The 26,848-nt window shown below is 45.4% G+C and overlaps 1 protein-coding gene across 1 annotated transcript in view; it reads left to right on the forward strand.

Moving 5' to 3' along the window:
* The first annotated feature begins 284 nt into the window (after window positions 1-284).
* The window catches only part of LOC117066446 (zinc finger protein 724-like), a 54,198-nt gene continuing 27,634 nt past the window's right edge, over window positions 285-26,848 (forward strand). The window contains 4 exon segments of the mRNA XM_033181888.1: window positions 285-427; window positions 10,134-10,258; window positions 10,917-10,992; window positions 11,593-11,730. Coding sequence (XP_033037779.1) covers window positions 11,647-11,730 — 84 coding nt within the window. The 5' untranslated portion in view covers window positions 285-427; window positions 10,134-10,258; window positions 10,917-10,992; window positions 11,593-11,646.

Below are 26,848 nucleotides of genomic sequence, written 5' to 3' on the forward strand. Positions count from 1 at the left end.
TCTTACCCTTAAGTAGTAAATAAGATGCATTATACAAGCAGACCCAGGTAAGGGAAAGAGCAAGTGCATCTCAAGTCTCAGCTCACTTCTTAATTAGCTGTAATTCCCGGTGCCCGTTACCCTACCTACTTCTGCCTGTTTTCCTATCCGTAAAATGCACTAATGCTGAGAGGAGGGAGTGCTGGTGCTTTGTCCAATCAGTGGCGCTGGCGTGGGAACCGCCCAGTTGGAGAGGAGGGCGTGGCTTCCGGCATTTGGTGGAGCTTTTGTATCTCGCCGGCGCCAGAGCTTGGGATAAGTCTCTGCTGTTCTTCGTCCTCCACCTCGGGAGCCCCCGGTGACTGTCACAATCTTTGTTGCCCTGTGATCTGCAGGTTCTGGGAGACGCACAGCTAAGATGCCAGGACATCCTGGAAGATGGGAAAAGGTGAGAGTGCGGGGTTGGGCATCCCGAGAGGAGAGAGCGGTGGGACCCTCCTCCCCACAGTCCGCTCCCGGGTCGCCCACCTGAATCCCCGCTGGTGCAGCTCCGCCCTAGGTCCCTCTCGCTGTAAGATGGCGGCTGGGCCCTCAGCCGGGACCCCGGCGTCCCGCCCCGACCAGACTGTGCGGCGCCTTGTCTGGAGCTCCCTGGGCAGCTCTGCACGCAGCCCGGAGTATTTCCCGGATTGTTCAGGGATGCCAGGTGGGTCATCAGGGCAGAATCCTGACTTGGTGTGTGTGCGTGAGAGGAGCTGCGGCAGGTGAGACTCCCAGTCTCTTTTGTTAAACATTTTGTTTGAGACGGAGTCTTGCTCTGTCAGCCAGGTTGGAGTGCAGTGGCGTGATCACTGCAACCTCCGCCTCCCAGGCTCAAGCGATTCCCGTGCCTCAGCACACGCGAGAAGCTGGGATTACAGACCTGCGCCACCACGCCTGGCAAATTTTTGTATTTCTAGTAGAGAAGTGGTTTCACCATGGTGGAAACTGGTCTGGAACTCCTGGCCTCAAGTGATCTGCCCGCCATGGCCTCCCAAAGTGCTAAGATTACAAGCATGAGCCACCGCGCCCAGCGTCTTCTATTAAAGGGAATCAATGCTAAAACGTTAACGAGTTTATTTGAGCAGTGACTGGTGAAATGGAAAGCACCTAGCCATAATATGTGCCTGAGCGACATAAAGGAAAGGGTTTTATGAAGGGCGTGTGAGAAGGCAAACCAAATTCAAAAATTGGTTACAGTTATGTAGTCATCTTATTTGTATGATTCAGGTGGAAATTTCCTGGTTATGTAATCAGAGGTTAATTGCAGGTTTATGATTGGTTAAGAATTTTGTTTCTGCCTAAAATAGTAATTTATAAGAAATCGAGTTAGGTTTTTTGTTTTTTACTTGTGAACACAGGTTACTAGAGCCACTTCAGTCTAATTTCCTGCTTTTTAATTATCTTAACACTCCACAGGAGGACTGGTTTCCTCTGTGACTTCCTAATGTATGGCAAACAGGACTTCAAATCCACTTTTTCTCCTAGCTTAACTCAGGAAATTATAAATTTCCACTTTCGTTCCCACATTCTCAAATGTAGGAATTGAGGACAACTTCCTCTCTCCAATTTACAACACTATCAACTATTTGTCCTTTATTGTACATTTCAAACACAGTGTTTTAATTGTTAATCATGTTTTTACACAGCAGTGAATGGCAGGTTTTTAAATATTTGTTTTCTGTCTGTAAACAGTTTTTTTTTTTTTTGAGACGGAGTTGTGCTCTTGTTGCCCAGGCGGGAGCCCAATGGCGTGATCTCAGCTCACTACAATCTCCACCTCCCAGGTTCAAGCGATTCTCCTGCCTCAGCCTCCCAAGTAGCTGGGATTACAGGCTCCCACCACAATGACTGGCTAATTTTTGTATTTTTAGTAGAGACAGGCTTTTGTCATGTGGACCAGGCTGGTCTCAAACTCCTGACCTCAGGTGATCCACCCACCTCAGCCTCCCAAGTCTAAACATTTTACATAAAAAAGGTAGAAAATAATCCTCTGGAACTCCACTGTTAAAAAAAAAAAAAAAAATCTCTGCACCTCTCCTCCTTTTATCTTCCCTAGGCACACATACCTTATTAGTACATATTTGGGTTGAAGTTTTGCTTTGGAGAAATTACAGGACCCTTTACAACAGCCCTCCAGCCTTTTCTTGGTCATGAGATTCAGAATGGTCTGGGATAACCCAAGATACCCACAGTGGCCATATCTCTTGGAGTGTCTAATGAATATCATCCCCTAGGTCATCTCTTAGAGGACAGCCTGAGGAGTAAGAGTATAGCCTCTCAGAAGAGCAGCTGGATGGCCTAGGCCTGTGGAAAATTTCCTTGTATACCATTTGTCTAAAAAGCTAACCACTTAGAAAATTAAAATGATTTCTCACAAAGGAACTCTTATGCACTGTTGGTGGGAGTGTAAATTAGTTCAGCCATTATGGAAGACAGTGTGGCAACTCCTTGAAGACCTAAAGACAGAAATACCATTTGACCCAGCAATTCATTATTGGGTATTTACCCAAAGCAATGTGAATCATTCTATTATAAAGACACATGCATGCGTATGTGCATTGCAGCACAATTCACAATAGCAAAGACATGAAATCAGCCTAAATGCCTATCCGTGATAGACTAGATAAAGAAAATGTTGTACATATACTCCATGCCACTGTGCACCCATAAAAAAAATGAGATCATATCCTTTGCAGGAACGTGGATGGAGCCATAAGCCATGATTCTTAGCAAACTAACACAGGAATAGAAAACTAAATACCACTTGAACTTAAAAGAATTTGGTAGCTTTTCCAATAATTCCCTGACAGCATTTTGATTTTGTTTGTATATGACACCTATTATGTATAAGACATTTGGATTACACAGATGAACAGGGTTCAACATACCTACCCTACAGGAGTTTATAGTTCATTGGCATGGATAGGTGTAAATGATTAATTTATTCTGGAGAATAATACTTGTAAATAAAAAGACTTGTATTGAGGAGCTGAATGGTAATAGTGATCAATTGTGCCACTGACATAGAGGGAAAATCAAAGAGGGCTTTATAGAGGAGGTGACATTTGAGTGAGTGTTAGGGTTTAATACAACCTTTTTTGTGTTAATGCTGCTGGTGCAGAGTATACTCTTTTTTTTTTTTTTTTTTGAGACTGAATCTCACTCTGTCACCCAGGCTAGAGTGCAGTGGTGCCATCTCGGCTCACTGCAACCTCCGCCTCCCAGGTTCAAGGGTAGCTGGGATTACAGGCGTGAGCCACTGCACCCAGCCCCAGAGTAAAAAATTATTTGCAGCCTGGCCAACATGGTGAAACCCTGTCTCTACTAAAAATACAAAAAATTAGCTGGGCGTTGTGGCGTGTACCTGTAATCCCAGATACTCATGAGGCTGAGGCGGGAGAATTGCTTGAACCCGGGAGGCGGAGGTTGCAGTGAGCCAAGATCGCCACTGCATTCCAGCTTGGGCAATAGAGCAAGACTCCATCTCAAAAAAGAAAACAAAACAAAAGCCTGGGTGTGGTGGCTCATGCCTGTAATCCCCGAACTTTGGCAGGCGGAGGTGGATGGATCACAAAGTCTGGAGTTTGAGACCAGCCTACCCAATATGGTGAAACCCTGTGTCTGCTAAAAATACAAAAATTCGGCAGGCATGGTGGCGGGCACCTGTTGTCCCAGCTACTCGGGAGGCTGAGGCAGGAGAATTGCTTGAACCCGGGAGGTGGAGATTGCAGTGAGCCGAGACCACGCCACTGCACTCCAGCCTGGGTGACAGAGCAAGACTCAGTCTCAAAAAAAATTATTAAAAAAAAAGTTACCCATTGACTCTGAAATATATTGAAGGGTCCTCCCCAATGACATAAAAATGAACAAGTGTGTAAACAGTTAAAAAGTTTCTTCTCAACCTTTTTTTTTTTTGAGAGACAGGGCTCTGTCGCCCAGGCTGGAGTGCGGTGGTGTGATCTGGGCTCACTGCAAGCTCTGCCTCCCGGGTTCAAGCTATTCTCCTGCCTCAGCCTTTCAAGTAGCTGGGACTACAGGTGCCCGCCACCACACGCGGCTATTTTTTTTTTTTTTTTTTTTGTATTTTTAGTGGAGACGGGGTTTCACCATGCTAGCCAGGATGGTCTCGATCTCCTGACCTCGTGATCCGCCTGCCTTGGCCTCCCAAAGTGCTGGGATTACAGGCATTGAGCCACCGCGCCTGGCCATACATTGGTCATTTTCTTATTTAAAACTAAGTGAGTAAACCTGACTGGTGAGTAGAAGCCTGAACTCAGTGACTCCAAGTTAAGGATAGTTTTGCCTGTAAAGGGAGAACATTGAAGGAGCAGCCAGTTCTGCCTGAGGAGCCTCCCCTACAGATGTCCCAGCCTGTTCACAATAGCCATAGACAGAGCATTTATACTTAGAGAAGCCACGGAGCCCTGAAAACCTTGAAATCCACAGGCAGATGCAGTTGGGATTGGCACAGAAGTGGGGTTGGGAAGCTCTTTCTGGGAATAGAGTTGTTACTATTCTGAGATTGTTTCTAGATTTTGTAAAATATGACAAATTTAGATTTAGGTAATAAGTCATTTAATTTTTTTGAGTCTCATTCTGTCACCCAGGATGTAGTACAGTGGTGCAATCTCGGCTCACTGCAACCTCTGTCTCCCATATTCAAGCTGTCTTCCCGCCACAGCCTCCCTAGTAGCTGGGACTACAAACGTGTGCCCCGATGCCCGGCTAATTTTGGTATTTTTAGTAGAGATGGGGTTTCACCATGTTGGTCAGGCTGTTCTCAAACTGTGGACCTCAGGTGATCCACCCATCTCAGCCTCCCAAAGTGCTGAAATTACAGGTATGAGCCACTGTGCTTGGCAAAAAGTTACTTATTTTTTTTTTTTTGAAATGGCGTTTTGCTCAGTTCCCCAGGCTGGAGTCCAATGGTGCGATCTCGGTTCACTGCAACCTCTGCCTCCTGGGTTCAAGCAATTCTCTTGCCTCAACCTCTCAAGTAGTTGGGATTACAGGCACCTGCCATCATGCCCAGCGAATGAAGTTACTTAATTTTAAAGTAGTATTGCAACAAGGGGAAAGCACCAACTATAAGATGTTGGAGAATTTTAAAGGTTAGAGAGAAAAGGACTTTCTTTCATAAGGAAGAGAAAACAAGGTCAGAAAAAAACTGGGAAGGGGAGGGATAGAACATGGTGAAAGTAGATGCTAGATCAGGGAATATTTTACGCAGAAGTCAGCCTGGTGTTTTTTTTGTTTGTTTGGTTTTTTTGAGGCGAGGTCTTGCCCTGTTGCCTAGGCTGGAGTGCAGTGGCACAGTCTCAGCTCACTGCAGCCTCCGCCTCCCAGGTTCAGGCAATTCTCTCACCTCAGCCTCCCAAGTATCTGGGATTATGTGTGTACTACCACGCCTGGCTAATTTTTTATATTTTTTTATTTATTGTATTTATGTATTTTTTTGTTTGTTTGAGACAAAGGCTAGTTTTGTTGCCAGGTAGAATGCAGTGGTGTGATCTTGGCTCACTGCAACATCTGCCTCCTGGGTTCAAGCCGTTCTTCTGCCTCAGCCTCCTGAGTAGCTGGGACTACAGGTGCAGGCCAGCACACCCAGCTAATTTTTGTATTTTTAGTAGAGACAGGGTTTCACCATGTTGGCCAGGATGGTATTGATCTCTTGACCTCATGATTTGCCCACCACGGCCTCCCAAAGTGCTGGGATTATAGGCGTGAGCCACCGCGCCAGCCTGAGTGCTATTTTAAATCATCCAGAATCAGCTGTGTATAATTCTCAGCAAAGTCAATGATTTAGAAGCATACTTTGCAAATTGTGTCGTGTGCAACAATAAACTGGAGATCTTCTTGAAATGCAGATTCTCATTCAAGAGATCCGGGGTTGGTCTTATGTTTCTGCATTTTTTTAAAAATTATTTATTATTTATTTATTTTTTTGAGAAAAAGTCTTGCCTATTTCCCACGCTGGAATGCAGTGGCAATACTTCTGTCTCAGCTTTTTGAGTAGCTGGGATTACAGGTGTGTGCCTGTAATAATTCATGGAGAATATGAAATTGAGAGTTTTATAGGATTTGCAGGTTTATAGCATTATAGCAAGAATGGCAAAAATCTTTTTTTTTTTTTTTTTGAGACTGAGTCATCTGTCACCCAGGATGGGGTGCAGTGGTGTGATCTGGGCTCACTGCGACCTCTGTCTTCCAGGTTTTAGTGATCTCCTGTCTCAGCCTTTTGAGTAGCTGGGATTGCAGGTACGCACCACAAAGTCTGGCTAATTTTGTATTTTTGATAGAGACGTTTCACCATGTTGGTGAGGCTGGTCCTGAACTCCTCAATTTAAGTGATCCTTCTCCTTTGGCGTCCCAAATTGCTGAGACTACAAGCAGGAGCCACCATGCCTGGCAACAATCTTTCTTGGACTATATTGACTATATACTAAATTTTATCCTAGCAATTTTTTATGTATTAATGAACAATACAACAAAATAATTTATGAGAAGTAATAATATTCGTCCCTGTTTAATATGTGTCCCTGAGCCAGACGCAGTGGCTCATGCCTGTAATCCCAGCACTTTGGGAGGCTGAGGCAGGTGGATCACAAGGTCAGGAGTTCAAGACCAGTCTGGTCAACATTGTGAAACCCCATCTCTACTAAAAATACAAAAATTAGCTGAGTGTGGCGGTGGGCGCCTGTAGTTTCAGCTACTGGGGAAGCTGAGGCAGGATAATTGCTTGAACCCTAGAGGCAGAGGTTTCATACCATTGCACTCCAGCCTGGGCAACAAGAGTGAAACTCTGTCTCAAAAAAAAAAAAAAAAAAATTATCAAATATTTAGTACATAGTAGAGCTTTTTTTTTTTTTTTTTTTTTTTTTAATTGAGACAGAGTCTTGCCCTGTTGCCAGGGCTGGAGTGCAGTGGCACAATCTTGGCTCACCGCAACCTCCTCCTCCTGGGTTCAAGCAATTCTCCTGCTTCAGCTCCCAAGTAGCTGGGATTACAGGTGCCCACCACCATGCCCAACTAATTTTTTATCTTTTTAGTAGGGAGGGGTTCTTCCGTGTTGGTCAGGCTGGTCTCGAACTCCTGACCTCAGGTGATCTGCCCGCCTCGGCCTCCCAAAATGCTGGGATTACAGGCATGAGCCACTGTGCCCAGTGATTCTTTTCTTACCTGGGCTTTGCTAATAGTAGAGGTTGTGACCTGTCTCCGGGTCCAGCACTTGGATGTTATGACTCTCTTCCCCTGCCTGGTCCAGGCCCACAGAAAAGAAAGTGACTTATCGCTAGGCTCAACGCACAAGTGATTCGATTCTTCTTCATGATCCCAGCCCACACAGCTTATTGTGACATCTTTAGACCAATCACCTAGGTGATGTGACTCTCCTTTTCTTCCTGGAAACTGTCCATAATGAGGAATGTGACACATCACTTGGCACGGCACTTATGTGATATGACTCTCTTCTTTTGCCTGGGCCTATCAAATTAGGTGATTGTGTCATACAGCTTTATTCAGCACCTAGATAATGTGACTGTCCTGTTTCTCCTGAGTCCTACCCACAGAGGTCATTGCAACATATCTCTGAGCCCCTCATTTAGGTAACTTGACTCTCCTGCCTGGGCCCTCCCCTCAGTGATTTTTGTGACACATTTTTTGATTCAGCATCTAGGTAATGTGACTTTTCCCCACTGCTTGGACTCTGTCACAGAAGGTATTGTGATGTATCACTGGGCCTGACACTTAGATGAAGATACTGTCTTCTTCTGCCTGGGCCCTGCATAAATTGTATATTTTGACATGTCACTGGGTTCAACATATGGGTGATTCAACTCTCTCACATGTACCATGAGCATGGGGTTATTGGGACATTTATTTTTGCTCATCACCTAAGTGATATGACTCCTCTCCCCCCTGAACCTTGTCAAAAGGAAAGATTGTGACATATCACTGAAACCAGAACTTAGGTGATGTGACTCTTCTATCTAGCAACCACATATTTTGGGAATTGTGACATTTCACTGGGCCAAACACCTAAAAAATGAGAGGCTCCTGCCTCAGCCCTGTCCACAGGGGTTCTTGTGACATATATCTGCATCCATTACATAAAAGATGTGATGCCTTTTCTGCCTGCACTCTGCCCACAGGAATGATTGTGACACACTGCAGGACCCAGCCACCAAGTGATGTGTCTCTCCTGCATGTGCATAACTTTCAGGGGAAAGTGGTAACATATCACTGGGTGAAAACCCAGATGATGTGACTCTCCTGCCTTGTCACAGCCCTCAGGGAAAAAATTTACATATCATTGGCCCAGCATCCAGGTGATGTGACTCTCCTGGGTGCTTTCTGCCAGCAAGTTGATTGGTAACATGTATCTCATCCCAGCTCACAGGTTTGATGATGACTCTAATACTTCATACCAGCCAATAGAAGAGATACTGTCTCTCACAGCTAGGCTTAGAAAAAGGAGTAAAATCCCGGGTCTCCTCTCTGCATGAAAGTTATAGAGAATCACCACTCTCTCGTATATTGTATAAAGCACTCGGATGGTACAGTGTACAGAGCATGTCATCATAGGACCCAGCAAACAGGTTAGATCATGTTTCATGTAAGCACTCCCTGCCAATTTTTAGAATTGTCATCCTCACACATGGTAAAAGCCCACTGATGAGTTCATAATTCTCATGCACAGATGCAGGCCACAGTTAAAATTGTGACTATCATATGTGAACATGTGTGTTCACATATCATATGTGGCCACAGTTGAGATGTTGACTCATTTCTAAACCCAGCTCATAGGTGGCTGAGGACTCTTCTCTCTGGAGCCAGCCAATTGGAGAGATGTTGACTCTCATACCTAGACTTAGGATCATGTTAGATCATGGGTCCAAAGCAGCGCAGAGTTCTCAGAGCAGGTTTCAACTCTCATGCACACCATATACAGTCCACAAGAGAGTGCCCTGACAGGGCCAAGCACACAGGTGAGATTGTGAAACATATTCACACCCAGTCAATACCAAAGATTGTCATTTACTTAAATAAACACACCCTACTTTTGAGGTTCTGAACCTCACTTTTGGAGGGAGTTGAATGTTAGAAAATTGACTCTCATTTGTGGAGTTTGTCCATAGTTGGGTTAGTGACTCTTTAATCAAAATTCAGCACACCTTTGTGACTGTAACTTCACTAAGGAGCTTTATTTATTTATTTATTTAGAGATGAAGTTTCACTCTTGTAACCCAGGCTGGAGTGCAGTGGCCTGATCTCGGCTCACTGCAACCTCTGCCTCCTGGGTTCAAGTGATTCTCCTGCCTGATTCTCCTGAGTAGCTGGGATTACAGGTGCCCACCACCACGCTGGCTAATTTTTTGTATTTTTAGTAGAGCTGGGGTTTCACCATGTTGGTCAGACTGGTCTTGAACTCCTGACCTCAAGTGATCCGTCCACCTTGGCCTCCCAAAATGCTGGGATTACAGGTATAAGCCACCGTGCCCAGCCTAAGGCACATAATTTGCAAAGGAAATTGAAGCTCTCACACAAATCCAGTCCACCATTGAGATTGTGCCCCCTGTACTTAGACCCAACATGCCGGAGGTGTTGACTCTCATCCCTTGACTGAGGACACGTGTGTAATTGTTGATGTCATCACAAGACCTTTCGACAAGTGTAATTGTGACATACACCTGGGCCCAGCTCACAGTGACATATCACTGGACCTAGACCCTTGGTAATGTGATTCTATTCTGCCTTGATACAGCCCACAGGGGTCATTGTGACATCCCTGGGCATTGCACCCAGGTGATTTGAGTCTCCTCCTCTGCCTTGGTGCTGCCCACAGGTGTATTGTGACATATTGCTGGGCGTATGTTATGTGACTCTTTTGCTTGTGCCCTAAACACATAGGTCATTGTAACATTGCTGAGTGCAACACCCAGGTGATGTAACGCTTCATCCTGGACCTGTCTACAGAGGGCATTGTAATATATGTCTTCACCAATCACCCAGGAAATGTGACTTTTTATTCCTGCCTGTTCTCCACTCACAGGGGATATTGGGACATATTGTTGGGTCCAGCACCTAGCTGATGTGACTTTTCTTTTTTCTAGGTTCTGCCGACAAAGGAGATTATGACATATTGCTGGGCCTAACACTAAGGTGATGTTACTTACTTGCTTTGGCTGTGCCCTCGGAAGGCATTGAGACATACTGCTGTGCCCAGCACCAAGATGATGTGAGTTCTCTGCCTGAACCCTGACCACAGGAAGCATTGTCACCTACCTATTGACCCATTGCAATCTCTCCTATGGGAAAAGCACAGATAAATGCCCTCTTTTACCTACGTGATTTGACACTCCTCTACTGCCTGGGCCATGCCCACAGAATAGAGTGATTTATTGCTGGACCAAGCAGTGATGTAATTATTCTGCTTGGTCCTTGCACACACAAGTCACTGTGATACATGTTTGGACCCATAACCTAGATGATGTGCCTCCTCTTCTAGGGTTTGTCCACAGTGGCAATTGTGATCTATCGCTTGACGTAGCTCCTATGTGATGTAACTCTTCTTTCATGCTTGGGCCCTTCCCACTGGGATGATTGGAACATAAAGCTGAGCCTAGCACCTAGGTTATGTGACTCTCTTCTTCTTTATGAGCCCTACCCGCAGGAGGCATTGTGACATATCTCTAGGCCTCTCACTTAGGTAATGTGACTTTTTTGCCTAGGCCCTCCCCTAGGTGAACCTAGGTGATATGACTCTCCTCTTCTGCTTGGGACCTGCATACATTGCGTGTTGCAACATGTCTCTGAGTCCAACACCAAGGTGATGTGACTGCCCTGCATGGATGCTCCCACGGAAATATTATAACATCTCCTTATTCATTATCTAGGTAATGTGACTCTTCTCTTCTGCTTAAGGCCTGCCAAAAGAAAAGATTGTGACAGATCACCGGACCCAGCACCTAGGTGATGTGACTCCCCTCATTTGCCTGAGACCTGCTATATTTTGGATATTGTGACATACAACTGGGACAAACACCTAGGGGCTGGAAGGCTTCTGCCTGAGTCCCTCCCACAGGAGACCTTGTGATGTTTTTTGTTTTTTTGAGATGAGTTTTGTTCTTGTTGCCCAGACTGGCATGTGGTGGCACTACCTCGGCTCACCGCAACCTCTGCCTCCCGGGTTCAAGCGGTTCTCCTGCCTCAGCCTCCCGAATAGCTGGGATTACAGGCATCTGCCACCATGCCCAGCTAATTTTCTAATTTTAGTAGAGACAGAGTTTCTCCATGTTGGTCAGGCTGGTCTCAAACTCCTGAAATCAGGTGATCCACCTGCCTTGGCCTCCCAAAATGCTAGGATTACAGTTTTGAGTCACCGTGCCCAGCTTTGTGATGTATTTCTGCATCCATCATGCAGGAGATAAAACCCTGTATTTTTGCCTGCATTCTGCCCACAGGGAAGATTCTGACATATCGTTGGGCCCAGCAACCAGGCGTTGTTGTGTCTGTCATGTCTAGGCCCAGTAGCCAGGACATCTCACTCTCCTACCTGTGCCCTGCTTTCAGGAGGGGATTGTAACATCCCTGGTGAAGCCCCCAGTGATGTGATTCTCCTGCTTGATGCCTGCTCTCAAGGAGGATTGTGACATAGCCCTGGCGCAACACACAATTGATGTCACTCTTGCATTTGCTCTTTACATACAGGTAGGATTGTGACATATATCTGGCCAAGCATGCAGATATAATGATAACTGTCATACCTTGCAGAAGCCAATAGGAAAGAGAATGTTGCTATCAGCTAGGCTGAGGAAAATTAGGAAGTCTTTCTGTACAAAAGTCATAAAGAATTAGTACTCTCTCACATATATAAAGCCCTAGTGTGTTACAGAGAATGTCATAACAGGGTCCAGCACACAAGTGAGATTGTATTTGTCCTGTGCACACCAAACCAACCTTTACAGTTGTCACCCTGACCCACTGACAGAGTCCACTAGTGAGGTCCTGAATCACATGTGAACACAGTCCACAGTTGGAATTGTGACTGTTATATGTGAACATCTGGCTACAGTTGGGATGGTGAGTGATTTCTAAATCCAGCTCATAGGAAGGTGAAGACTCTCCTATCTGGACTCAGTCAATTAGAGAGACGTTGACTCTCATGACGTTGACTCTCATATCTGGGCTTAGAACCTCAGGAAAGATTCTGGAGCTCCTTCTTGTGCAAAGGTCACAGGGGATTACCAATCTTGCATATTGTATAAAGTCCTCAGGTGACACAGAGAGTGTCTGTCCAATGCACACCCAGGCAACAGTAAGGATTGTCATTCTCCCATGTAAACACATCCCACTGTTGAAGTTCTGAATTTCACAGAGGCTGTCAAAAGTTGGATAATTGCCTGTCGTGTGGATCTGGTCCACAGGTGGGTTAGTGACTTCTAGACCAAGAGTCACCACACGTGTAAGTCTGTGACCACACTAAGAAGATACAGTCTGCAGAAGAAACTGGCTCTTTTGCACACATTCTGTCGATCATTGAGATTGCGACTCATGTACTTAGACTCAACATACAGGAGGTGTTGACTTTCATACCTTTAGAACCTGGACATGTTTGGAATTTCTAATCTAATCCCTGGACTTTCCTGCAGGTGTGATTGTATGCATCTGCAAGGCACCTTAGTGATCAGACTCTCCTGCCTTGGCCAAGCCCACAAACGAGATTGTAACATATGGTTTGACTCTGGACCTCCAAGATGTGACTCTTTTTTCCAGCCTTGGAGCTGCCCACAGGGTGCATTGTGACATATCCCTAAGCCCTGCATTCAGGTTATGTGACTCTCCTTTTTTGCTTAGGCCTGAATATTTTTCATGTTAAGACATATTACTAGGTCCAACACCTATAAAATGGGAGACTGCCACCTGGGCCCTTTCTACAGAGGGCCTTGTGACAGACCTCTGCATCAGTAACCTGGGAGATGTGACTCTCCATATTTACCTGTACTCGCCCCACAGAAAAAACTGGCCGGCCTAGGTACCAGGTGATATGTGTCTGCTGCCTGGGCCTGGACCACAGAGGGCATTGTTACTGATTGCTGGGCTCAGCACCCAGGTGATGTGATTCTGCTACCTGTGTGCTGTTTTCAGGAGAGGGTTGTAACTTATTCCTGGCTGAGTACTCAGGTGATGTCACACTCCTGACTGGTCTCTGCCCTCAGAAAAGGTTGTGTCAAGCCAGGCCTGGTGGCTCATGCCAGTAATACCCAGCACTTTGGGAGACCGAGGTGGGTGGATCACCTGAGGAATTTGAGACCAGCTGGCCGACATGGTGAAACCCCGTCTCTACTAAAAATACAAAAATTAGCCAGGTGTGGTGGCAGCCGCCTGTAATCGCAGCTACTCGGGAGCCTGAGGCAGGAGAATTACTTGAACCCGGGAGGGGGAGGTTGCAGTGAGCCAAGATCATGCCACTGCACTCCAGCCTGGGCAGCAGAGCAAGACTGTTTCGGGGGAAAAAAAAACTACAAAAATTAGCTGGGCATGGTGGCATGTTCCTGTAGTCCCAGCTACTTGGGAGGCTGAGGCACAAGAATCATGTACTTGAACCTAGGAGGCAGAGGTTGCAGTCAGCTGAGACTGTGCCATTGCACTCCAGCCTGGGCAACAAGAGCGAAACTCCATCTCAAAAAAAAAAAAAAAAAAGGTTGCGTCATATTCCTGGCTAAAAACCCAGATGATGCGACTCTCCTCTCTCCCTATTCACAGGCAGGATTGTAAAATAGATTTTTTTTTTTTTTTTTTTTTTGAGACAGTTTCATTCTGTCCCCCAGGCTGGAGTGCAATGGCATGATCTTGGCTCACTGAAACCTCCACTTCCCGGGTTCAAGCAATTTTCCTGCCTCAGCCTCCTCAGTAGCTAGGAATACAGGCATGAGCCACCACACCTGGCTAATTTTTGTATTTCTAGTAGAGACAGGATTTCCCACTGTTGGTGAGGCTGGTCTCAAACTCTTGAGCTCAGGTGATGCACCTGCCTCGACCTCCCAAAGTGCTGAGATTACAGGTGTGAGCAACTGTGCCTGGCCTGTAAAATATATCTTGACCTAGATCACAGATGCAATGATTACTCTCATACCTCACACTATCTAATAGGAGAGATGCTCTCTCTCTCTCTCTCTCTCTCTTTTTCTTTTTTTGAGACAGTTTCGTTCTTGTTGCCCAGGCTGGAGTGCAATGGCGTGATCTCTGCCCACTGCAACCTCTGCCTCCCAGGTTCAAGCGATTCTCTTGCTTCAGCCTCCCAAGTAGCTGAGATTACAGGCATGTGCCACCACACCCAGCTAATTTTGTATTTTTAGTAGAGATGGGGTTTCTCCATGTTGGTCACGCTGGTCTCGAACTCTTGACCTCAGATGATCTGCCCACCTCGGCCTCCCAAAGTGCTGGGATTACAGGTATGAGCCACTGCACCCAGCCCAACCAAGATGCTTTCTCTTACAGCTAGCCCTAGAGTCATGAATATGGTTCTGGGTCTCCTTGTACAAAGGTCATAAAGAATTACCACTTTCTTGCATACTGTATAAATCTCTTGTGGTACAGAGAGTGTCATTACAGAGTTCAGCATACAGGTGAGATTGTGTTTCTCATATACACTCCCAGCCAACTGTTAGAATTGTCACCCTCACAGGTGGACAGAGCCCACTGGTGAGGCCCTGAATCTCATACACATACACAGTCTACAGTTAAAATTGTGACTGTCATATGTGAACATCTGGCTAGAGTTGAAATAATGACGTATTTCTAAATCCAGTTCATAGGCAGGTGAGAATTCTATCTGTCTAAGCCCAGGTAGGAGAGTCAACATGGGGGACATGTTGACTCTCCTACCTGGGCTTAGGGCCAAACAGTTCATGGAAGGGATGAAGGCTCTCAGCTCACATGCGCAGATCCAGTTGGTAAGATTGTCACTAGCATACTTAGACCCAACATACAGAATGTGGTGACTCTCATGTCTAGAACTGGGATATGTGCAGGATTTTTAATTACTGGACCTTCCTGCAGGTGTGATTGTGACATATGTCTTTGTTATGCACTGGAGTGGTTTGATGCTCCTGTCTTGGTTCATCCCAAAGTGAAGATTGTGATGTATCACTGGACCCAGCATCTCGGTGATGTGACTCTTGTTTTTGGACACCATAAATTTTGGGTATTGTCAAATATTGCTGGATCCTGTACCTATGTTATGTGACTCTCCAACCTGTGTCCTGCATGTTGTGCCATATTGCAGCACAATGTTTCACATTAGACATCATTACATATTGCTGGGCTCAACACCCAGGTGATGGAACATTATTTTCCTGGGCTCTGACTACAGGGGGTTTGTGACATAACTGAATGCCCATAACCATGGTGATGGTACTCTTCTCCTGCCTGGTCTCTGCTCACAGGGAAATTGTGACATATCATTGGCCTAGCATCTTGGTGATGTGACTCTCCTCTTTTTTCTCAGGCCCCACATATTTGGGTATTGTGACATACTCAGATGTGACACTGGGCTCAACACCTAAGGGATGGGGAGTCCCCTACCTGGCTCCTTCCTCCAGGGGTCATTGTGATATACCTCTGCACAGGTATGTCACAGTTATTACCTAGGAGATGTGACTCTCCTCTTCTGCCTGCACCCTGCCTACAGTGAAAATTGTGGCACATTTCTGTGGCCAGCAACCAGGTGATGTGTTTCTCCTGCCTGGATCTTTATTACAGAAAAGATGGTTGACATATCACTAGGCCCAGCATCTAGGTGATGTGACTCTATTCTTCTGTCTGGTCCCTGCTTACAGGAACATTGTAGCATATTGCTATGCCCAGCACTTTTCTTTTAGGTTTTGCCTACAGGAGACTTTGTGATGTTGCTGGGCCCTGCACTGACATTATGTGACTCTTATGTCTCTGTTTTGTCCACTGGGGCCACTGTGACATATTGCTGGGTCCAACATCCAGGTGATGTAACTTTTATGCCTGGGGCCTGGCATCTGAGGACATTGTCTTTGCACCACCACACAGGTGATGTGATTTTCTTCTGCTACCTGGTCTGTACATACAGGAAGAATTGTGACCTTGGCCAGGTACAGTGGCTCACGCCTGTAATCACAGCACTTTGGGAGGCCGAGGTGAGTGGATATCTGAGGTCAGGAGTTCGAGACCAGCCTGGCCAACATGGTGAAACCCCGTCTTAGTTAAAACACAAAAATTAGCTGGGCATGGCGGCAGGCACCTGTAGTTCTAGCTACACAGGAGGCTGAGGCAGGAGAATCGCTTGAACCAGGGAGGTGGAGATTGCAGTGAGCCGAGATCGCGCCACTGCACTGCAGCCTAGGTGACAGAGCGAGACTCCATCTCAAAAAAAAAGGATCGTGACCTTTTGCAGCACATAGCTGATTTGACTGTGCTTTGTGGAGTATACCAAGCAGGTTGTCAGACTGATGGTCCCTTTACTGAAATTTTATTTCCACGATGGTGTTGGAAGGGCAGCAGCAGAATCCGTGCCTTTTCTCTTGGAGTGTGCGAGAGTCTGTAGTCCTGAGTATCTCACACAGATGTGGCAATTTATGTGATGTTCTAATTAAGACCATTAGTACAGAAACAGATTCAGACGTCTTCTCGGAAATAATGCATTGTTTAGCAAAGTGCATTGAAGTAATGGGAGATGGATGCCTTAGTAATGAACACTTTGAAGAACACCTTTGCCACATGTCCTCAGGACCTTCTGAGGGCTGTGTCATGGGGCATGGTCACTCATATTTGACTCTGAATAAATTTCTTCAAATATTTTAAAGAGTTTAACTCTTCGTTGACACAGCTGATGTATGGAGCACGCTTGCTGTGCCAACTAGTGTTTCAAAGCTTTTTAGATATTTTTACTCATTAAATCTTCAACAGCAAAAACTCTGTAGGTAAGTTTAATGATTGCTCGTGTCACAGACAAGGTGACTGAAAGAAGAAAAAATTTAGGAACTTGCCCAAAGTCAGCCAGGTAGGAAGTGGCTGAGCTAAAGTGTGCTCTGACCTAATCCTTCCTGCTTCCCTTTTACAGACAGTGTTGTTGTGCATTGATTAAACAACTATTCATTGATCACCTGCCATGGGCTGAGCACTGTGACTGGCACTGGGAATATAGTGGTAAACAAGACATAGCTCCCTGGAACAAAAGTATAAGGAAGTAAACAACAAACACCAAGATTATATCAAAGATGTGAAATGCCAGAAGGTGCTGCTGCTATAAAGAATTCCACAGGGTTATTGGGGGGTAGATTGTAATTAAAAGGAGGTGGGTAAAGCAAAGCTTTCCATAGAGGGCTAGAGCTGAGCCAGGTCTGGATGCTCTTATCAATGTGAGTACTTAGAGTTTGTCTCAGTTTATTTGTTTGCAGCCCCTAAAATCTAGAATTTGTCTCAGTTTCTTTGTATGCAGCCCCTAAAATCTTTGGAATGTCTGAAAAGAGAAGCATCTTTTGTATGTTAATGAGATGACTTCTGGCTGGAGGCTTCTGGACAGCCTCAGGACCAGGGTTGATTGCCAGAGAAACCAACTGTGTAACAGCATTAAAACTCAGCTGGCGGGGCATGGTGGCTCCTGCCTGTAATCCCAGCACTTTGGGAGGCGGATCACCTAAGGTTGGGAGTTCAAGACCAGCCCAGCCAAAACCGTGAAACCCCATCCCTACTAAAAATACACAAATTAGTTGGGTGTGGAGGTAAGCGCATGTAATCCCAGCTACTTAGGAGGCTGAGGCCGCAGTAAGGCGAGATCAAGCCACTGCACTCCAATCTGGGTGACAAGCAAGACTCAAAACAAAACAAAAAAAACAAAACAAAAAAACACTTCTTACCTCCTTGGATGGTAGAGAAGCCACCTGGGCTTTGTAAAAGTAAAAAGAGTACCTTATTTGATTCAACTAAATAAATAAATTGTTAAAGGGGAATATCAGTGAAAAGCTCTTCCACCCCAGCCTCACTAGTTAAGTACCAGTTAGGGGAAGTTTTTTTGGTATCCTTCTGAAATTGCTTTCTGCCTTTCCATGCATATCATTAAGAAAGGGCACACTCTTAAACCAATCTGTAACCTCATACCATTCTCAAAAAAAAAATTAAGATTAATTTTAAGTTTATACCAAAAGTGCACAATTTAGCAATTTAGCTGTTTTCATCAAGCCAACAATATTTTATAAGCATACCCAAGCCAAGATTATTCTGTCCTGTGCTGGGTTTTATCATTTATAACCCTTAGGGCAAATCTTAGAGTATTCTTGTAGGAATAATCATAAAACCACTTTTTTTTTTTGAGATGGACTCTCACTCTGTCACCCAGGATAGAGTACAGTGGTGCAATCTCGGCTCATTGCAACCTCTGCTTCCTGGGTTAAAGCCGTTCCCCTCCCTCAGCTTCCTGAGTAGCTGGGATTACAGGCATGCACAACCATACCTGGCCAACTTTTGGTATTTTTAGTAGAGATGGGATTTCACCATGTTGTCAAGGCTGGTTTCGAACTGCTGACCTCAAGTGATCCACCCGCCTTGGCCTCCCAAAGTGCTGAGATTATAGGCATGAGCCACTGCGCCCGGCCGAAACCCCCTTGATTAAAAAATTGTTGCTGGGCCCGGTGGCTCACAGCTGTAATCTCAGCACTTTGAGGGGCTGGGGCAGGTGGATCACAAGGTCAGGAGTTCAAGACTAGCATGGCCAAGATGGTGAAACCCCGTCTCTACTAAAAATACAAAAATTAGCCAGGCCTGGTGGCAGGCGCGTGTAATCCCAGCTACTCGGGAGGCTGAGGCTGAGGTTGCGATGAGCCCAGATCACGCCACTGCACTCCAGCCTGAGCGACAGAGTGAGACTCCATCTCAAAAAAAGTTAACAAAATGCTAACAATATTTAAGACATTGCTGATACTATTTTACCAATAATTTTAAAGTTGCCCTATTTGTTAAAGATTATACGTAAGTCACATAAACCTTTTTTTTTTTTTTTTTGAGACGGAATCTTGCACTCTCGCCCAGGCTGGAGTACAGTGGTGCCATCTCTGCTCACTGCAAGCTCCGCCTCCTGGGTTCACGCCATTCTCCTGCTTCAGCCTCCCGAGTAGCTGGGACTACAGGCATCCGCCACTACGCCTGGCTAATTTTTTGTATTTTTAGTAGAGAGGGGGTTTCACCGTGTTAGCCAGGATGGTCTCCATCTCCTGACCTCGTGATCCACCCGCCTCGGCCTCCCAAAGTGCTGGGATTACAGGCATGAACCACCGTGCCCAGCCTCTAATTTCTTATTTCTGATTTAAAGTTGGATGTCTGGCCCGGCGCGGTGGTTCACTTTGGGAGGCCGAGGTGGGCGGATCACGAGGTCAGGAGAGGGGGACCATCCTGGTTAACACGGTGAAGCACCGTCTCTACTAAAAATGCAAAAAAATTAGCTGGACGTAGTGGCACGCGCCTGTAATCCCAGCTACTGGGGAGACAGAAGCAGGAGAATAGCTTGAACCCGGGAGGTGGAGGTCGCAGTGAGCCAAGATCGCATTGCGCTGCTGCACTCTGGCCTGGGCGACAGAGTGAGACTCCGTCTCAAAAATAAATAAATAAAGTTGGATGTCTTGTAAGATAATGCTGAGTAATGCAGAAATACATATAGACATTTATGCATGTGATTTGTCCTTATACTCACACAGACCCCCCACACCACAAAAGAAAACAGGTAACTACAGCCTGACCATTAGGGCCAAGATCAAATAGCAAAATGTTTGCCTTTAATGTGTTTTCTTCATATATAAACATCGGAGGTCAAGACTGTGGACAGGGCTGGGCTCCTGCCTGTAATCCCAGCACTTTGGGAGGCTGAGGGGGGGTGGATCACGAGGTCAGGAGTTCAAGACTAGCTTGGCCAAGATGGTGAAACTTTTGTCTCTACTAAAAATACAAAAGTTAGCTGGGCGTGGTGGTGGGTGCCTGTAATCTTAGCTACTCAGGCGACTGAGGCAGGGAATTGCTTGAACCCAGGAGGTGGAAGTTGCAGTGAGCCCAGGTCGTGCCACTGCGCTCCATCCTGGACGAGCGCGGTGGCTCACGTCTGTAATTCCAGCACTTTGGGAGGCAGGGGCGGGCAGATCACCTGAGGTCGGGAGTTCGAGACCAGCCTTACCAACATGGGGAACCCCATCTCTACTAAAAATACAAAAGATTAGCTGGGCGTGCTGGTGCATGACTGTAATCCCAGCTACTTAGGAGGCTGAGGTAGGAGAATCGCTTGAACCCCAGGGGTGGAGGTTGTGGTGAGCTGAGATCGCGCCATTGCACTCCAGCCTGGGCAAAAAGCGAAACTGTCTCAAAAAAGACTGTGGACAGATATGAAGACATAGAGTTTTTTCTGCTGTCACCCCATCAGTTTTTGTTCAGTGTCTAATCTCTGGAAGGAAGGTGGGCAACAGGTGGCCAGCAGTGGTCTGTGTGTGGCTATCTTATTCTTGCTGCTTTCTGCTTTTTTTATGACCACTATCTGTTCCAACCTGGGAACTGAAGAGAGATGTTGGTAGGAAGAGGCTTTCCCCCACCTCTGATGTGCAGGCCCTTCATTCAGCTGACATCTCAGGCACACTTCAATATGGCAGCTATTGGCCACGTGTGGCTACTGGGTGCGTGGAATGTCGCTGGTCTAAACTGCGGTATGCTAGAAAGGTAAAATACAGAGTTAGTTTCAAAGATTTAGTTTATATAGCTTTATATTATATATATAAACTATATATATTTCATTAATTATTGGTCACGAACTGATAATATTTTGGATATATTGGGTAAATTAAATTGTTACATTAACTCCACCTTTTTCTTGTTTATTTTTAAAGTTGGCTACTAGAAAGTTTAAAATTCACATGTGGCTTATATTTTATTTCAGAGGATTGCCTTTTAAAAAAAATCTCAGGCTGCTTACTCAAATGCCAGAAGCCAGGAAGATCATCAAAACTGAAATTTTAAAATTGTTATATATTTTTCATTTGTGAATAGCCATATAGTATATTATTTATAAATACATGAAACCTTATACACGAGGTTAAATGCAAATACCCTCCGGGGTGGGCCTGGCTCAGCTCAGGGAGGAAGGCCTGCCTGAAAAGGCTGCACCTTAGGCTGTCACTCTTACTTCATTCAGTCCAGCATTTGGTCACGTCTTCTGTCACTCAAGGCCTGAAGGGGCCGGGCCTTAGACGTTTTCCAATCAGGGACGCTGAGCTGGGGACCGTCCAATCAGGCACGCAGCTGGAGCGGACAGGGCGGCTTCCGGGATTTGGCGGGGCCTTTGTCTCTCGCTGCAGCTGGAGCTCTAGGTCTCGTCTTCCCTGCTCTGAGTCCCTGCTCCTAGAGGCCCAGCCTCTGTGGCCCTGTGACCTGCAAGTATTGGGAGATCCACAGCTAAGACGCCAGGGTTCCCCTGGAAGCCTAGAAATGGTGAGAGTGGCGGCTGCGACATCCGGAGAGAGAGGGAGGGGCTGGTTGGAACCGGTGGGAAGTGGCTGTGGCGGACTCGGGCCTCCCCTCAGTCATCTCCGCAAACAGCCCCGAGTTCTCCTTGCCCAGCTCGGCCTCAGTCCCCTTCAGCCATAAGATGGCGGCTGCGCTGATAGCCAGGCCCCCGGGCGTCTTGTCTGTTCCCAGCGCAGTGACTGTGCCCAGATCTGGAGCCCTCTGGGTAGTTCTGCACCCGCAGCGCCGCGTCTCTCCCGGATTGTGCAGGGACCACGGGTGGGTAGTCCGGAGAATCCTGACTCGGGGTGCGGGTTCATGAATGGGAAGAGCTTTAGTCCGCTGCGTTTCCAGTTCATCTTTCGCCCTATTAAAAATTTATGGGAGGCAGGGCGCGTTGGTTCACGACTGTAATCCCAGCACTTCGAGAGTACGAGGCAGGCGGATCGCCAGAGGCCAGGAGTTCGAGACCAGCCTGGCCAACATGGCGAAACCCCGTCTCTACTAAAATACAAAAATTAGCCTGACGCAGGGGCCCATACCTATAATCCTAGCACTTTGGGATACTGAGGCACGCGGATCACGAGGTCAGGAGTTCAAGATCAGCCTGACCAACATGGTGAAATCCCGTTTCTACTAGAAATACAAAAAATTAGCCTGGCGTGGTGGCGTGGTCCTGTAATCCCAGCTACTCAAGAGGCTGACGCAGGAAAATCACTTGAACCCGGGAGGCGGAGGTTGCAGTGAGCCGAGATCGCGCCATTTGCCCTCCAGCCTGGGTGACAGAGCGGGACTCCGTCTCAAAAAAAAAAAAAAAGCCGAGCATAGTGGCGCATGTCTATAATCCCAGCTAGTCGGGAGGCTAAGGCGAGAGAATCGCTTGGACCCGGGAGGAGGTTGCAGTGAGCCAAGATCGCGCCACTGCACTCCAGCTTGGGCGACAGAGTAAGACTCTGTCTCAAAAAAACATAAAACAAACAAAAAATGGCAGTCTCCGCAAAAATATTAAATAATTTCATCAAAGAGTGGTTCAAAAATTTTAGATCACCCCTGTGGGTTGTAGTTTTTGGTTCATAAGAGGGGCTTGAAAGACTTTTATAAGGTGCATGATGCAAAAAATCCCAAATTCAATAATTGGTTAGGTACAGTTATGTTTTTTCTGTCTTACTGTCTTTGTTTCTCCTTTTTAGGGTTTTTTTTTTTTTTAATGGAGTCCTGCACTGACGCCCAAGCTGGAGCGCAGTGGTAGGATCTGCAACCTTCGCCTCCCAGGTTCAAGCGATTCTCCTGCCTCAGCTTCCCGAGTAGCTGGAATTACAGGCTCCTGCCACCACGCTCAGCTAATTTTTATATTTTCAGTAGAGACAGAATTTCTCTATGTTGGACAGGCTGGTCTCAGCCTCCTGACCTCAGGCGATCCACCGGCCTTGGCCTCCCTAAGTGGTAGGATTACAGGCGTGAGCCAGCGCTCCCCACCTCAGTTTCTTAGTTTCTTAATTTTCACCTTGAGGGTACTAATTTCCTCGTTATGTAATTGGAGCTTAATTGACAGTTTGTAGTTAGTTAAGCCTGAATTTTGTTTCCTCTAATGTAGTAATTTACAAAAAAAAAAAAAATGCATTTGAGTTAGATTTTTTTCAAAGCAGGAATACAGGGCCTAGATTTCCACCTCAGACTAATTGCCTGCCACTTAGCTATTTTCATACTCCACAGAGGACTGATTTTCCCCTACATTTTTTACAAGCGTTCCAAGCAGAGTCTCCCGTGTATTCCCCAGTTCTCCTTACCTCCAGCCTAACTCTGGTTTGAAGTAAAAATGCATAGTAAATTTCCAGTTCTGACAATCTCAAGAACTGAAAATTTAGTATTTTACTTGAAGGAACTGTCAACTTTCTCTCCCTAATTCACATTATGAACTATTTGTCCTTTAGTGTACGTTTTTCATACTGTATTTTAATTATTTACCGACAACACATTGAAAACATTTTAAAAATGTATTTTCTGTTCTTAAATATTTTCCATGAGAAGAAAGCAAAGAGTAATCTCCTGACACTGTATTGTAAAAAATCTGTGCCTCTTTTCCTTTTATCTTCCTGAGCACAGAGATCATGTTTTAGGGGTCAATGTTTTTTGGAAACTTTATGAGGTGATGTGTCCTCAGCCACCCTTTAGTTTTTTCCTGGTCCTGTACTGTCAGAATAAACCAAAATACCCACCGTGTCTGTCTGCTAGAGTTAATATTAGCTCTTGGGTCATTTTCTCTTGTAGAACAAGCTGAGGTATGGAGTGTAGCCTCTCAAGGAAGCTGGTGAATGCCCTGGGGCTTAGAGGAATCTCCTGGTGTATTCTTCCTTTGAAAAGCTAACCCTTTGAGACATTAAGATTATTTTTATCCAAGCCAGCTTTCATTTCTTGGAGACACATTGCTGGTCAGTGATCAGATGCTGGTATTGAGGGGAAAACAGAAATAATTTGTGCCACCCGGATTCTCTTAAGATTTGTGAAAAAAAATCGTATCCCCAAAGACAGAAAAAAACCTGACCTCAGTGAGATAGTATAAGAACTTGCCAAGTAAAATGCATTTGGGGCACTCACTGGGGCGTAATGCAGTGTCTCCTGAGAGGGTGGTCACTGGGCACTTAAGTGAGCAGGATGGGGTGAGAGAATCTCTCCAGGAATTGGATGGCCTGACTTGACACATGAGTCAGACACATTGGTTTTCTAATCAGCACTGCCACTCCTTTGTTTTGTCACCTTGAAAAGATCTATTCACTTATATTGACTCTTTTAAACTGTAAATTGTATTTTATTAGTAGAGCTTGAAAGGTAAGAAAATATTTACAAAAACATAAAATAGGCGGGTTTCAAAAAATATCTAATCATATATTCCATTGTTAAAAATTCTCTTTTTTTCCCCCAATGTGAGTTTAGACATTTTCTCAGGTGTGTTTTTTATTTTTTGAAACGGAGTCTCATTTTGTTGCCCATGCTGGAGTACGGTAGCATGATCTTAGCTCACTACAGCCTCTGACTCCCGGGTTCAAGCGATTATCCTGCCTGAGCCTCCTGAGTAGCTGGGATTACAGGTATACGCCACCATGCCCAGCTAATTTTTGTATTTTTAGTAGAGACGGTGTTTCACCATGTTGGCCAGGCTGATCTTGAACTCCTGACCTCAGGTAATCCACCCACTTCGGCCTCCCAAAGTGCTGGGATTACAGGGGTGAGTCACCGTGCCCAGCCTTCTCAGGTGTGTTTTTATGCCTGGATGTTTTCAAACAGAATTTCGAAAAGAGTTAGCTTTTAGAGAGCTATCAAGGAAAAGAATAAGGATAATCTCTTTTCCATTTTGGCTGTAGAAAATGAATACACAAGAAAATGTGTATTCATTCACATTTCACAAGAAATGTGGTAGATAATTGCTGAGTTACATAGATTCATAAAAACATCAGTTCCTCTTATTGCAGGGTAAGTTTCTGAGAGTGAATATCTCTGTTCTATATCTTGTAATCTTGATGTATGAGTTTCATGCTAATTTTTTTTCCCCCGAGACAGAGTCTTGCTCTGTCATCCAGGCTGGAGTGCAATGGTGCGATCTTGGCTCACAGCAACCTCCGACTCCCGGGTTTAAGCAGTTCTCCCTCAGCCTCCAGCATACCTGGGAATACAGGTGCACGCCACCACTCTCAGCTAATTTTTGTATTTTTAGTAGAGACAGGGGCTTCAGCAGGTTGGCCAGGCTGTTTGTTATTGAACTCCTGACCTTGTGATCTGCCCACGTCGGCCTCCCAAAGTGCTGGGATTACACGTGTGATCTACCACGCCTGGCCAGTGCTAAATTTTATAAGATAAAACTTGGTAGGTACCTCCTAGAAGTGTCCCCATATGACTAATTGTTTACTACATGATTCATAATGGAGATAATAAAGTAGTACATTTATTGTCTGAAAGAAATAGATTCTTTTGCTTTTCTTGTTGAGGTATAAAATGTAAGCACCTTAAATTTTTTTTTCTTTTGTATGAGCACTGTGTTTGAGTAATTTTACTGGATTTTTCAAACACTTAGTTTCAAAACCTGAGTGAATAACTCTTACTTGAAAATTAAAACTTGAGCCCAGTGACTCCAAGCTAAAGGCTCATATTGAGCCTGCAGAAGGAGGTTATTAAAGGCCCAGTTAGTTCTTCCTGGGGAGCCTCCCCTGCAGATTTCCCAGCCTGTTCACTCCAGCCATGGAAGAAGCCTTTTATCTGGAGAGAAGCTACAGAGCCCTGGAAAGCTGGGGACCCACAGACAGGTGCAGTTAAGATTAAGATGGAACAGGACCGAAAGGATCTTACTGAAGATAAAGTTATTCTTGCTTTGAGACAGTTTCTAGACTTATAAAAATAAAACAGGCCGGGCGCGGTGGCTCAAGCCTGTAATCCCAGCACTTTGGGAGGCCGAGACGGGCGGATCACGAGGTCAGGAGATCGAGACCGTCCAGGCTAACATGGTGAAACCCCGTCTCTACTAAAAAATACAAAAAAAAACTAGCTGGGCGAGGTGGCGGGCGCCTGTAGTCCCAGCTACTCGGGAGGCTGAGGCAGGAGGATGGCGTAAGCCCAGGAGGCGGAGCTTGCAGTGAGCTGAGATCCGGCCACTGCACTCCAGCCTGGGCGACAGAGCCAGACTCCGTCTCAAAAAAAAAAAATAAAAATAAAAATAAAACAAAGTTAGATTTGTATTAAAAAATTAAGTTCCAAAGGAGTATTGCAACAGGAGAAAGTACCAACTATAAGATCTTTAAGGATCTTAAAGGTTAGGCAGACAAGGGTGCCTTTTCTTCATAGAAAGGAACAACCAAGATTAGAAACAAAGTGGGAGGGGAATGGCAAACGGAGGGTGAAAAAAATCAGATTCTAAGTCAGAGAATGTTTAGCATGTTCTTAGGAGGAGCATATAATGGGGTTGTACATTGGCTCAGACTGAGGGTAGCTGAAAGCTCAGGAGCTGTGGGAAGGAGATAAACTTAAGTTTGATTAAGTAGTATTTTATTTTGATCACTGAAGACAAATTCAGCTGATTTTTCTAAGAGAAGAAGAAGAAAATGGGCAGAGTCTATGTCTGGCTATGTGATAGGTAAGAAAAGAGTGCATCATCTAAGTCATAATGGGATGTGTGTTTCTTTCCATAAACTGTTTCTGAAGCACACAAAAGATGGAGAATTTTATTAATTATAGCCATTTACCAGGATTACTTATGTGCTTCATCTTTCCCCACCTCTTTTCTTTGTCTTACACATTTCTTTCATTTGACTTTTCTTGGGTTGTATCTTTTATAATA

The sequence above is a fragment of the Trachypithecus francoisi genome, unplaced genomic scaffold (genome assembly GCF_009764315.1).
Source record: "Trachypithecus francoisi isolate TF-2019V2 unplaced genomic scaffold, Tfra_2.0 Contig00137, whole genome shotgun sequence".
NCBI classification, from domain to species: Eukaryota; Metazoa; Chordata; class Mammalia; order Primates; family Cercopithecidae; genus Trachypithecus; species Trachypithecus francoisi.